At 40.4% G+C, this 13,650-nt stretch overlaps 1 protein-coding gene across 5 annotated transcripts in view; it reads right to left on the reverse strand.

The window, feature by feature from the left end:
- The window catches only part of herc2 (HECT and RLD domain containing E3 ubiquitin protein ligase 2), a 65,310-nt gene that overhangs the window by 19,440 nt on the left and 32,220 nt on the right, over window positions 1-13,650 (reverse strand). For 3 of the 5 annotated variants that reach the window (XM_066666536.1, XM_066666534.1, XM_066666532.1), the window contains 34 exons: window positions 13,249-13,388; window positions 12,926-13,099; window positions 12,110-12,246; window positions 11,883-12,034; window positions 11,569-11,760; window positions 11,145-11,332; window positions 10,652-10,844; window positions 10,160-10,342; window positions 9,835-10,019; window positions 9,353-9,500; window positions 8,925-9,121; window positions 8,557-8,787; window positions 8,290-8,428; window positions 7,606-7,752; window positions 6,906-7,048; window positions 6,469-6,736; window positions 6,084-6,226; window positions 5,903-6,001; window positions 5,542-5,710; window positions 5,119-5,244; window positions 4,866-4,974; window positions 4,630-4,769; window positions 3,908-4,098; window positions 2,767-2,872; window positions 2,591-2,682; window positions 2,323-2,498; window positions 2,074-2,185; window positions 1,864-1,945; window positions 1,443-1,586; window positions 1,243-1,333; window positions 965-1,142; window positions 774-855; window positions 475-646; window positions 149-293 (listed from right to left, as the gene is read on the reverse strand). In XM_066666536.1, the coding sequence (XP_066522633.1) occupies window positions 149-293; window positions 475-646; window positions 774-855; window positions 965-1,142; window positions 1,243-1,333; window positions 1,443-1,586; window positions 1,864-1,945; window positions 2,074-2,185; window positions 2,323-2,498; window positions 2,591-2,682; window positions 2,767-2,872; window positions 3,908-4,098; window positions 4,630-4,769; window positions 4,866-4,974; window positions 5,119-5,244; window positions 5,542-5,710; window positions 5,903-6,001; window positions 6,084-6,226; window positions 6,469-6,736; window positions 6,906-7,048; window positions 7,606-7,752; window positions 8,290-8,428; window positions 8,557-8,787; window positions 8,925-9,121; window positions 9,353-9,500; window positions 9,835-10,019; window positions 10,160-10,342; window positions 10,652-10,844; window positions 11,145-11,332; window positions 11,569-11,760; window positions 11,883-12,034; window positions 12,110-12,246; window positions 12,926-13,099; window positions 13,249-13,388 (5,174 nt within the window). Of the gene's footprint in view, window positions 1-148; window positions 294-474; window positions 647-773; window positions 856-964; window positions 1,143-1,242; window positions 1,334-1,442; window positions 1,587-1,863; window positions 1,946-2,073; window positions 2,186-2,322; window positions 2,499-2,590; window positions 2,683-2,766; window positions 2,873-3,907; window positions 4,099-4,629; window positions 4,770-4,865; window positions 4,975-5,118; window positions 5,245-5,541; window positions 5,711-5,902; window positions 6,002-6,083; window positions 6,227-6,468; window positions 6,737-6,905; window positions 7,049-7,605; window positions 7,753-8,289; window positions 8,429-8,556; window positions 8,788-8,924; window positions 9,122-9,352; window positions 9,501-9,834; window positions 10,020-10,159; window positions 10,343-10,651; window positions 10,845-11,144; window positions 11,333-11,568; window positions 11,761-11,882; window positions 12,035-12,109; window positions 12,247-12,925; window positions 13,103-13,248; window positions 13,389-13,650 lie in introns of all 5 variants that reach the window. The other 2 variants (XM_066666535.1, XM_066666533.1) reach the window with 1 other exon arrangement.

The following is a 13,650-nucleotide window of genomic DNA, read 5'->3' on the forward strand; positions in this document are numbered from 1 at the left end:
ACACACACCACAAATGGATAGGCAATGAAGTGCATATAATGCTGATATACTTCCACTTCATGTGCCATGTTACATTTTGAAAAGTAAGAAAAGCAAAAAGCATACTTGCTACATGACAGATCTTCAAACATCTGTAAACAAGACCCACCTGTCCTGTGTCTGTGACAGCCAGACAGTGCAGTGCCCCAACAGCCACATGAACAATCTTCTTGCCCCGGAGTCCCTCCACCATTTGGGGCTTCCGCACATGCACATCTGTACCATGACCCAGGCGAAAATAGTCTCCCTTTCCCCTGCACAGAACAGAAAAGGATTTGACATTATATGTATGTTGCTTGGTTCAAGGTATATTTCTGGAAACTAGTAAAATTATCTTGTCAACAGAGAAAAGTTTACTAAATAAAATGTTTCTACAATGTTAGAAAAGTAACCTTATTGTAAGGTAAAGAATAAAAATATACTGTAACAATGTACCAGGTCCAGACAACTCCTGATTTGGTGAGAGCGAGAGAGAACTGAGCTCCACATTCAATCTGGCACACTCCCTGTCCATTCAGCCGCTCAATGTTCTGAGGTATATTACAACCCTCACTGCCTCCACGGCCCAGCTTCCCAAAGTCACCATCTCCCCATGAGAACACCAGTCCTGCAGAAACAAACATCCTTTACGGTCTGAACTCATCAGTTAAACAAATATGCCCTTTTTCTGTGCTGACTGCAATACAGAAGACAAAGTACATTTATCACTAAAAGGGCACTGGTAAACACTGTACCTTCATCTGTAAGTGCCAGAGTTTGGGCATCACGACTTCCGCATGCTACCTGGATTACTCTATGTCCTAAGAGCACTTTAACCTACACGACAGGAGGAAGAGAGAGGGAAAAAAAGTTGAATGGAGAATGTTGAAAATACTGATGTACATAATCTGACTAAATTTTTTATTTATTTATTTTTTTTTTTTACCAGTTTAGGTCTGAGCTGAGTGGTGTTATCCCCATGGCCAAGGCGGCCATATTCACCAAGGCCCCAGCTGTACAGCTCTCCGCTGGAAGTGATAGCAGCACTGTGGGAGCTGCCACAGGCAATGTCTCGAATTCGCTTAGTCTTCAATGCTTCAATCAGCCGTGGCTTGTCACAGTTCCTACAGACACATTTTTCTTAATTACATGCAGTTACATGAAGAAAAGATGGGACTATATGCGTTTGTGAGCATATCAGGTAAGGAGATTAACTGAACTTACATTCTACTGAAATGCCCAAGTTTGCCATCATCTCCCTCACCCCATGAAAATACTTTTCCATCCACTGTCAGAGCCATAGCATGGCGTCCACCTGTGTAAACAAACACAGAAGTTAAAATAAGAGGTTTTTGGTAAAACACCTAGTAGGTTATACAAATGTGTCACAATATGATGAAGAAAATACCCATGCAACTACAGACCTGAATGTACAGCAACTTTCTTCACCACATAGTTACTGAGAGCAGAGACCTGGCGTGGGATAGGTATAGTGCCACTGGACAGCCCCAAGCCCAGCCTGCCATTAGTAGCCTCCCCACAAGCATACACCTTTCCCTCTGCAGTCACTACAAGCATAAACAGACACAACATATAATTAAAACAAATGTATACTCCTTATCAATACCTTGAAACCTGAGCAACAGTGTTTAAGGTGTTGGTTTCCAAGAGAGGAAATAAACACATATTGGAGAGAATGTAGTCCAAGGCTAGGTTGACTGACTGGGAAACTGAGAACTGGTTGTTACTTTAATAAATGATATAATATTGTAATTAAACAACCATGTTTCCTTATGTGAGAGCTCTTTTTTATTATTATTATTGTTTCAGCAGAATTGACCTCACCTGCAAAGAGGCTCTTTGAACCTCCAGACACCTGCACAACATTCAGTGCAGAGAGTGTCTCAGAGAATGAAGGAACTTTAATCTGGTATAACATGAAATGAGAGAGGAGAAGCATAAATTACAGATGAAAAAAGTCACATGTCTCAAATACAACATTACATTCAATCAATGTTCAATAAAAAAAATTATAGAGTAGTCCACATTACTGACTTTTGAGCCTTTGAGGCCACCCAACTGGTCTTTGTCATTGAGACCCCAAACAAATACTTTGGTTCTAATGGAGGCAGCAGACTCCAGCCCTGAGGACCTCTTTCTGGTGAGACTGCAAAAAGAGAGAAAAATCAACTATTACAAAAAGGTATAGGCAGAGTAATAAAAAGATTCACTGGCAGTGTTAGTTAGTTTGTATTTAATGGCAGTGTATTTAAAGACCACCACCCCATATTCAGAAACACTCACCTCCCAGTGGCTGCTTTATCATCCTCCTCCTCCTCATTGTCTGATGCCAGGAAAGGCACTGTTGCCAAGTCTTCGTCCTCAGCACGGATACGACCCACAATGCTCAGGCCATGGATCTTACAATCAATTCCTGAGCTCCGACACTGCTTTATCGCTATCTCAATATACCTGTGGTACTGAAAATTCAAAACACAAACAGGACTAAAAACTACTACTACAAAAAAAAGACACATTTACAAGACAGGAGCACAGTGAAAATTTAACTTACCTCAGTGCAATCATTTAATAAAGAAACAGTAGTGTCTGTGGGATTAATGTTGATGGTCTTCAGTTCAATAAGGTTGTTCAAGGAACTTCCACCTAGCACACATATCAATATGTAAGCAATCTCTTCAGAAGATGTAACATTAGAAGAAAAACTTTCTAAAAATCATGCCGTTTTACCAGACACAACCACCAGTGAGGGCATGTAGCTGCTATCTGCTGGGTCCACCACCATCTTCAGCCTGTGGACCAATACATCTGGGAAGAGTTCCAACCTGATCCAGTGCTATGGTGAACAGCAGAGACACAAATGAAGCAACAAATTAAAAAGAAGTATTTCTATTTCTTAATACAAACTAACTCAACTTATACTCATAGACGTACAGTGTGAGAAATTTGCATCATGAAAGTAGTGGCCAAATATGGCCATATTTTCAAATGTTGTCTTGGAACAATTTTATGCACCACCATGCATTAGGGCTTCACAACATATCATTTGAGCATCATCAACATCATCATCGCAAAGTTTGCTTTAATTCTTTGTCATTAGACCAAGTAGAATGAGATATCACAATTTAAAGTAGACAGATGGGGGGAAATAAATAAATTTTCAGTGTGTATAAGTGTGCAGTGTGGATGGAGCTGTGTTACATTTATCTGCTAATTTCCATCATTTCTTGCCTTATTGACCAATAGAAAAGAAAATCTGAATGTGTCTTTGGACTCTGTCCTACAGTCTGAAGAGAACAGATAAGTGGAATGAAGATGGGGGAGTGGAGGAAATGGTGTGAGAAAACCCAAGACCACCCTAGAGACACACATGCAGCTCTTGTCCATGAAAACATGCAGTGCAAAACGGCATGACAACACCTTTCTGGATTTAATTGTGTGTGTACCTTAATTTACCACCCCCCCCAACCTGCTTGACATGAGGAAAATTTGCAATATTCTCATTTTCTATGACATATCTACCATCTGCCTATCATTTATTATACTGCAATGTTGGATACACAGTTAGCGTCTAGTTGTGACATTTTTTTGAATATCAAAATACAGAAGAACACTCAGTATTTTCCAATATCATGCAGGCTTACCCTGCATTGAAATCTCTTAAATTATTCATTATCTTAGTTGAGACTAAAATAAATAATGCTCATCCAGTATATTTTAGTCCACTTTGGCATGATTATCAGTATCAGAACATGGTGTGATTATAAGCAGACTTGATGCTGCAGCAAACTCGTAACAGCCTCATCCAGTGTTGGGACACCTATCCATTGACAATCATTCATTTAGTGTACATGAAGTGGGTGTGACTGACCTTGCCCTGAGAACCAGAGGACTGCCAACACTGATCTCCACAGTCAATGAGTCTAGAGGCTTGGTTAACTGAGGACGACACGTTGAGGTTTTTCACTGCTCTGGACCACTCATCTATCAGCATGCCCCGCTGGTTGTTGTGATGCCTCTTCAGTTGCTTTCCTGAGCGCCCACTAAATGCTGGAGACTGACCTGCAGTAGTCAATGGTCAGTTGTGGGGCTATCAGTTATTACACATTAAATCAATTAAATATATGGACATAAGTACTGGGAAAAACCTAATTGTTGATTTCAGGTGTTTCATTCAGTCCCATTGCTACTTAGGTACGAAATCAAGCACTTAGCCATGCCATCTACCTTTACAAACATTTGTGAAAGAATTGGTCATTCTAAAGAGCTCACTGAATTTGAGCTTGGAATTTTAAGAAGACGCAACCACTGCAAGAAGTCAGCTTAAAATCCATCCCTCCTATATATTCTACTACCACTTGTGAGTGGTATGAAGTATTTAGGAACCATAGCATGCCAAGAAATGTTATAGAACAAGGTGGTCAGAATACTGAGGCACAGTGTGTAAATGTCACCAACACATTTTATAAATTCAGAGACTTTATTAAAACTACTGTGGTGTAATGTATAAGAGTCCCAATTCTTTTGCACATATAGTGTATACCAAAGTACACCTCTGAGCATTTCATATCTAAAGTATGTAATAATGCTGACCTGGTTCATTTATACGTCCAAAAGAGTGTCTAAGGTTGTGTTTGCGGGTTTTGAAGCAACTCTCACAGAAGTCAAAGTCATCACAGCTCCGGCACTTAAACCTAGGTCCATTAATTGGGAACATTTGGCAGCCATCACACCTTCAGACAAAAAGCCATCAAAATGAACAACATGGTAAACACAGCTGGTGAATATCTTGATTTGCCATTTAAACATATAAGGATACACGCTTATACCTGACCCCAGGATGTACACTAGGCACTAGCTCCATCTCAGATAGCAAGCCTGTCCAATGCGACTGCTGAGGGAAATCCACTATGACATCTTTGCCATTGGCACTGAAGGCTGAAACGATAAAGAACATGAGTTTGCAGCAGATGAAATAAACTAACACTTGCAATGTAATAAAGAAACTCCAGTGTTCCACAAAACAAACGCATTTCTTTAAAAAAAACTTCCATCAGGCAGTTTTTGGCCATTAAACATTACCTTTGACTGTGCCCACACTTCTGTGAGTTACAGAACCCCACTTGTACTTTGGTGTGGTGACTGAAGGCTTAACACGGACTTTGTCTCCAATCTTAATGTGTGACGGAGAGCTCTGAGGAGGAAATCCTGAAACAGGAATTTAGCATGAGATCAGGTTTCTAGAAGAAAATTTTGTTGTTTAGGCCCCTTTAATCAGAATCAATAAAGCAGAAGAATCATAATTGGATTCCCACAGCTCTGCAAATTAAAATGTTTCTAATTCAAATGACTAGATAATTAGAAAGACCTTGATTTAACAATATACGTTAAATATGTTACACAATTGATTGTTTTAAATTATTATACTAACTTACTAAGAATTTTGAAAGCTATTATTTTTTTTTTAAATCAGTAAAAGTGCTGTGTGTATGAGTGAAAAATTACCCAGCAATTCAGTGTGAATGTAGCGGACCCAGTAAGTGCCTCCTTTCTGTTGCCAGTCACACTGCACATTCAAGTCATGGAGGCCATCCCTGTCTAATTTAATTACTTTACCAACATCTCCTTCATAAACCTCTTCATATGTCCTGCAACATTTCACCATCATTCCAACCTAAAAATCAAACATACACACAAGCACACTGTATGAGCTAAACACACTGCTACAGCAGAAAATATGTAGTGATGCCATTCACACTGCAATAAATATTTAAAAAAATAAAAACAGCAAAAATATCACTAAATCTGCACTAGGTGCAAGTAGCTTAAAATTACATTTGAAGCATCAATACAAGTTCCTTCTTACCTGAATGTTCTCTCTTACATACACAGCATAGTCATCATTACTCTGGAAATCTGATCTTTTCTTAAATGTCTGACTCTCAGTGACCACAACTCCAGGTGGCTGGAGACCAAAGAAATTTATTAAATAAAATTCAGGTAATAAAACAAGCGAATTTTTGTTTCATAAACATGTGCGCCCATACCACAGGAAAAGCAGTTTCTGGCTCCTCCAGTTCCTCCAGCACTTCTTCATCAGAGTATTCATCAGACACTGTGTCTGCATCTGACAGCTCTGTAATATGTACATCTGGGTGGTCTAACAGCCATCCCACCAGTGCCTCCACACCTGAAACACACACACCCACAGGAATACTTAAATAAATAAAATTAAGAACCAATGTATTATAAATATGTTGGTGTAGAAAGTATGTTAAAGGTAGTCACTAATGAGATTTGACCATATATACCAATACACTGCAGTATAATATTATCAGATAAAGTGACTATTTTATTGAAGCCATCACTAATTCTTTTAATTAGAAAAACATTCAAAAGGGCATAGTCAGACTGATCTGACAGATGTGTTACCTGGAACCCCGGAGGCGCTGCCTGTGGTTCCAGACAGAGATTTAAGGGCAAATTCAATATTCTTCCTCTGGAAGCCCATTTCCATTAGCTGCAGCACTATGGGTGCTGGGGGCACAGGTGATGTCTTGTGTTTCTTCTGCTTTGGAGGACGTACATGCTGTACAGTGACCGGGGTGGTGGCTTCGCTCGAACTGCTGTCCTCAAATAGTGGAGATGAAGGGTGAGTGGACTCCACCGCTAGAAACTGACACACAGCTAGAGCTGCAGCCTACAAAGTAAATTAAGAATCCAGTCAGAAAACAGGAACAAACGAGGAATAAAAATGTGTAAATACCTATCTATACAGTGATTTCTGATTTTTTTTTTTGTTAAATTTTAAACATTTTCAGCACAAATCAAAATAATATACATGTTCAATATTGCCATGAAACACTGACCTCTAGCTCTTGCCTATCAAAAATTGCTTTAATGGGTGAAGGCTGAGTTGCAGCAGCGAGCAACTGCTGGAGCAGGATGAGGGGAGGCAGAGGTCCCTCAGGAGACAAATCGCCTACATCAGGAGATGACACACTTTGCTCCTCTACAAACACAGAGATAAACAGGCACATTCAAAACAAAGCAAATTTACCTCAACATGAGGTAACGAATAAACTTCTATACAATTAAGTACAAAGTTCTGCCACCAGAGGGGAGCAAATCTCTTCTGTTTGACATTTAACAAAGTGCTGGATACAGTGGAAAGGGATTCCCCTACACAATCAAAATACCTTCCTTGCTAATCAATATCCACACATGCCCACCCCCATCATATCCGTTTGAGTTCTGCAGCAGCTTTAATGCAGGGTAATTCATTAGCATCACTTACAGATGCCCGCTCCTAAAAAATACTAACATTAAGTGCTGTGTGAGCAGTGAGGAGGAAGAACAGCTAAAGAAATTTCATTAATATATCCAGCATATCTGTATCATGGCAGAATAGGATTAAATAATGGAAAGGCAGTGGTAAGAGTCTGTTGTGCATGGGTGTACAACATCAAAAAAAATAAGATTAAATGTAAAAAAAATATATAAATGAGAGGGGGAAATATATAATACGTTAATATATGTAGGTAAATGTCTGATTCAGTGCAGTCTTACCACTGGGGTTGGTGCTGGTCTCCACAACAGCTGGCTGTGAGAGGATCTGTCGAAGTTTGTCTTGGTGGGAGAGTAGAGCACGTGCAGCCTTCAGGATGTACAGCCTCAGCTGCTGACATCTTAACAACGGTACATCCACTTGATCTGCTGCAGAACCACACCAAAAAAATAAGCATGTTTACTAATTCAACTGTGCTTAAAATGTTGCTCTGCAAAAACATCAGGTGTATTATTGTTTTGTACAATATAGGTATCATGCCCCATATTTCTGCAGGTAGTAATAAAACTATCAATTTTACAAGCCTTGGTGTACATTGTCCCTCCAGTTGCATAAGCATAGTTTGCATACCTTTTAAAGATGACCATTTGGCATTTCTTGATGAACTACATATAGAGACCCCATCTACTACATTATGTATCATTCTGAGGATCTGAGATTGAAACCTCTAAGTATTTTGCTTCAAAAAGGGACAAAGGCAAAAGCAGAAAAAATAAGGATGTACGCTGCTACAAGCAATGTTTAGTCAGTGGGTTGATCTTTCCAGAATGTTCCTGCTTAACAGGAACTATGCTCTACTTGAGGGGGTGAGACTATAATTAAATACAGTAAGTAATGAATGATTTCATATAGCTTTGCTATCTTCACCTGGGTGAACATGTAATTTGTGTGTGTGTGAGATTTACCAGCGAGTCCTCTACTGAGAGATTTCTTCATGCGCTGCTTCTCCAGCTTGCTCCCTGCCAGATTGACAAGCTGAGCCCACACAGCTAGCATAGGCTCCGTGAATGGCAGGTTCTGAATACTGAATGGCACAATAGGCAGCTAACAAAAGAAAACAAAAAGGCCCAATAGGACATTTTGCTTCCCAACACCATTGATATTTAATACAAATTTGAGGGTATAGTTTTTGAGGTTTATTGACAGTTCTGTATCACAATGTGTGCACGCACCGGTCTGAGTTGGCTGAGCAGACACACTCGGCATGTCCTCATTTCGTAAAACTGCACAGTGATTCGTCCCTTTGGAGTGATTCGTGTGACTGTACCTTCCCCATACTCTTCATGGACCACCTGACCACCCAATCTGAGGCGTCCATCAATTCCACCAATCACAGCCAGTACAGCCATTAGACTGCCTGCCACTGGAGCTTCGGCATTAGGAAAATACTCTTCTAGTAGTGTCTGATGCAGACAAGATAAACAGAAAGAAAGAGAACTCACTGAATTGTTATCATATTGCCCTCTAATAAAATAAATGTGTTAAAAAAATTCCCAGTGGAATGGAATTGTTCATGAGTAAGACTGCTGGAACATTGTACCGCTTCTGACAGACGCCCAGCCATCACATCTCCAATACTGCTGAGTTGGGCGTTAATGTATTCATTGATTAGGGTATTCCATTGGCCAAGAGAGTGCAGTTTACGGAGAACAGCCACAATCTCCTCTGCTAGTGTGCTGCTGTGCGTGGCTGTCAGAGAGGCCTGTGGGCGAGACTTCCTCCTACGCAAGGAACCCTCTGTTGAACAAATGAGAGATGAGGCTTAAAAATGTCTAAATGTTAAACAAGGTACTGTAAACAAAGCTGTTATTATGAGCAAGATTACACATGAGAAAATACAGATCTCTGAGTAAGTGTGCACACCATACAGGAAAGGGCTTAGTGTATAACACTCAATGAACCCTAACACCAGGAGGAAAACTGTAAATCTTAAAAGACTAGCAGTGAACAGGGGCTAGATGCAACTACCTCTAAGCAGAGGTAGGTCTGAAGAACAGGTGCTGAGAAGGCTGCCCAGGAAGCCAAAAAGTTTCTCGACCAAGAATTTCATATCTTGAGAGCGCTCCATTTTATCCCAAGATGGCAAAACTGCCTGCAGTAAGCGCAGTGCCAAGATCTGACAGAGGGAGGAAAACATTGCAAAAGCCAAGACATTGTATTAAATAATACATTTTAACAAATAAATAATTAAAAAATAAAAGCACATTATCTGTAACTGTAGATTTATATCTAGATTATCTATGTTGTTTGTAGCCTAGCAAATAGTGATGACAATACACAATTTCTTCATGAAAACTACTAATCTTAAACATTACTTTCACTTTAAGACGAACATCTAGCAGCGGCAAAGTATACTAAAAAAATTACTAAAGGGAGAAAAAAAAATGTATAATATTTTACCATTTTATATTTAACTGTATGGGGCTGAGTGTAGACTTGTATGGCTGTACCTGTCTTTGTAGTGTTACTGCAGTGAAGGACTGGTGACCCTCAACAATGCGGATAAGTAGGCTGATCCAGGCAGAGGAGCTCAGAGTGCTGCACATCTGAGGCATGAGGGCTATGCTGCGGATAAAACCTAGAGTACACCAGCTCCTGTGCTGCTCACGAGACACCAGTCTGTGAGATGGACAACCTGAGAACCACAAACAAAGGGCCCAAAAAATTGAGAAAAAAAAAGTGTAACTGAAAGATATGTACCTTACTTCTCATGTATGATCTCCAGAAAGCTCAGCTGCATTATCTTCAATACCATAGCAGACAGAATTAAATTACCAGTCTGGTCGTTGGCACCACTTTCCACAAGCATGCGGAGCAGACCACATAGAGTCCTGGTGGCTTCAGTCTGCATGACCTCTGCATGAATTCCAGATGACAGTGACAAGGTCTTCAGTAGATTTACTGTACTGGTCAACATGATGGCTGTGGGGTGAGAACTCTTCTCCATCACCTCCCCTTCTACCAGTTCAAGACAGAAAAACAAAAAGAATCTATTCTGCACACTCAGTGATAAGCCCCTTTACTGAGTTTTCAGCATGACTATTACACCTTTATATTATACTAGGGTAAGGTCCCTTATTCCTACAATATACCTGACTTTTCCCAGCTTTAAAACAACCACTTCAACTCAGTAAGGGCTTGTTAATGAATTGATTCCATCAATCTAAAAAAACACAACAAAACAATAAAATACCTAGCAAAAGTGTATTTCTGAAGCAGATCTGGGAAAAAAAAAGAAATTACACCAGGAAAAAAGGACTGACTGACCAGTGTCATCCTCTGTATCAGAGTCTTCCGTAGTAGGCTGTGTAGCAGGAGGTGGCTCTGCTAGTTTGAGGTCATATTTGCCCTCTTTGCCCATCCTGTAGGAGTTAGTGCTGCTGGTGTCCCACTGCACCCGAATCCAGCCATCCTCCCCTAGCTCCCCAATAACACGCCCCAGACCTGGAGGAGGACCATCCTGGAGAATAAACCAGAAAACCTTTACCAGCCCATCCTTCACAAATTCAACTATTCCTGCTCCCAAGATAACAGAATTAGCTAACGAACAGCTTAACAATTGTTTGGCTCACTTGTGTTGAGCCATAGAAGAGTTACAGCTCTGGCAGGGGCAGTGTGCTCATATGCTCAAGGAGGAGGGGGGGGGGAGGGAATCTGTGCAACTAGTGATTACCAAACCTCTGTATAAAAGAACAATGAAACGGATGGCTAAAAATCTCTGTGTACATCTGTGAATCCAATTGGAAGCAGCATCACACACCTGATCACCCCACTTCCAATCCTGTCCTCTCATCACCCTTGTTCCAATCTTCATCATGGCAGCCAGCTCTGGACCAGAAGCAGGTAGAGGTGCAGGGGTGGCCTCTTTCCTGCACTCTTCCAGCACTGTGGCTGAACCTCCATGAGCTCCAGAGCCTGTATCCTCCTCACTGCTGTCTGAACTGGGACCTACAGAAAACATTAGTGTGCAAAGTAAGCCACAGCTAGATAACAAACCACAAACCATGTTCTATACTTAATATCAGACAGGATGCATTTTATAAGGGGAGATGCATTAATGTAATTGTTACCATAGATCAAACCATTTATACATGAAAAAGTCTGACAGAGTGACTGCAAGCTTCAGCTGAACTGCATGGAATGTATTAGGCATTGCAAGTAAATTAACCCAAGGGGGTGCTCACCAATGAGGTGAAGTACACTCTGTGTGAGGGCCAGTGTGCCAGAGTTGAGGAGCAGGCTAAGGCTGTTGGCTCCATGTTTGAGGGTCAGCATATGGAGCATGGCAAGAAGAAAACGTGCCTGTGGAATGGTTCCCAAACTGGGACCAGCTGGGTTCTCATTTGTGATGGTCTGTAGAGGCACAGGTTGAACACCTGACAAAGAAAAAAAAAAAAAAGTTGAAAATGGGGTTTTTAAACACTAATTATTAAACCACACTGATATTTCAATAAGAAATGTAAATTCTTCTTCAGAATTATTTAATAATAAGGTCTACCTAATTCTTTAAATTTGACACTGGCCTCCAGCAGTATATTGCGGATGTTCTGGATGGCCCATGTGTACAGTTTGCCAAAGGTGACTTCAAGCAGCATTCGGTTAAAGGGTGGAATGAGATCCACATCTTTCAGACAGTCAGAAAGAGGTTCCCTGCAGAGAGAGAAATACTTGCATACATATGTACTCTACATATAATACATTTCAACCAAGTTTCTGCACACTTACCCTATATTGGGTCCTTCTGGTATTACTCTTTGCCAACCACAGAGCATGGCATACTGTACAGAAGGCAGTAAGAAGCTTTTGGATGCTAGTTTTAGCATAGTGTCTATACCCTCCAGCCTCACCTCTGCTCGCTCCAACTGTGAAAATAAGATTAAAAGGATTCAAGTTTTCCTCAAATTGAACTACACTAGACAGTTCCCTCATGAGGGACAAATTAGTACACACAATTCCCTGGAAGTAAAGTGCATTCGTTTTTTTTTTGTTTGTTTTTTTTGCCAAGTTGATTTCTAATAGGGCAGCACAGTGGCGCAAGAAGTAGTGTCACTGTCACACAGATGCGGGATCCTGGATTTACGGGTTTGAGCCCCATTCTGGGTGACCGTCTCTGAGGAGTTTGGTGTGTTCTCCCCAAGCCAGCCTGAGCTTCAGCATCAGAGAGATTGGGAGACAACCAGACTGCACTTACGCCTCTGTAGCTTATTTATAAATAAAATATGTATTTCTTTTTTTTTTGTTCCTTTCTCTTCTTTATGACCTCAGGAATTTTTTTTTCTCACCCCATGTGATTTCTTTTGTGTGTGAAAATAAAAAGCCTAAAACGTCCTCTAGTCTTGTGTGGTTTGTGTCTGTATTCTGTTTCGCATCTGTCCTACACCACAATATATTCCAAAAAAACAATAAAATGTAAAATAATAGTTTGAGTTTTACATACAACCATGACAAAACTACTAGTAAATATATAAAATTGTCAATGTCAACATTTGATATTTTCACCAAGCTACCACTACATTGAAAACATTACAAAACCCTCTCTACCTGTTTGAGAAGGCACTTCCTCATCTTCTCCACATCCAGTGGCTCCTCTTTAAGAGCAAACTCCACAATTGTGCCCATGAGGCTGGACTGGGAGCAGGGGCCTTGCACACTGTGCTTTAACCAGCGATATTTCTGGACATTAGCTACAGTGTTCAGTAGGGGCTGCCACTTATCCTGCTAAACAGAGTTAAGAAAGGAAATGAGCCAAAGGAAAGCAAGTAAAAAAGTATAAGAAGCATTAAAGAGGTGCTGGTCACAAAGCAGAATGAAACTTGCAAACAATTAGAGGCAATGGGAAACGGGTCTGAAGTTTAAAAAAATACCTTAGGTGATTTGACAGTGATTTGTTTCTTGTCCAAAGGCGTAGAGCTAATGGGAGCCGGGGGTTCCTCCTCATTGGTCCCTTCCCTGCCTCTCTCCTGCTTACACTCCTCCACGTCAGCTGATTCAGACTTCCTAGGCACTAACACAGAAAGCGGCAAAATTATACATATATATTTTTTACTAGCCTGAAAGTAGCAATATTTGAAATTGCAACAAAATAATAAATTTTAATTGTGGGGAAATTTGAGATTACATGACACATTCAACTGTTGGTTAAGGCAGATTTTCACTGATTATTCTTAGTATGCAAAACTAAACAAAACTAGTGTAGGTAAGCCTAGGAGTAAACTTCTTCTCCAACTTCATTCTTTGCATTACTTGTATTATATCTGTATTTATTT

The sequence above is a fragment of the Hoplias malabaricus genome, chromosome 3 (genome assembly GCF_029633855.1).
Source record: "Hoplias malabaricus isolate fHopMal1 chromosome 3, fHopMal1.hap1, whole genome shotgun sequence".
In the NCBI taxonomy this organism is placed as follows: domain Eukaryota; kingdom Metazoa; phylum Chordata; class Actinopteri; order Characiformes; family Erythrinidae; genus Hoplias; species Hoplias malabaricus.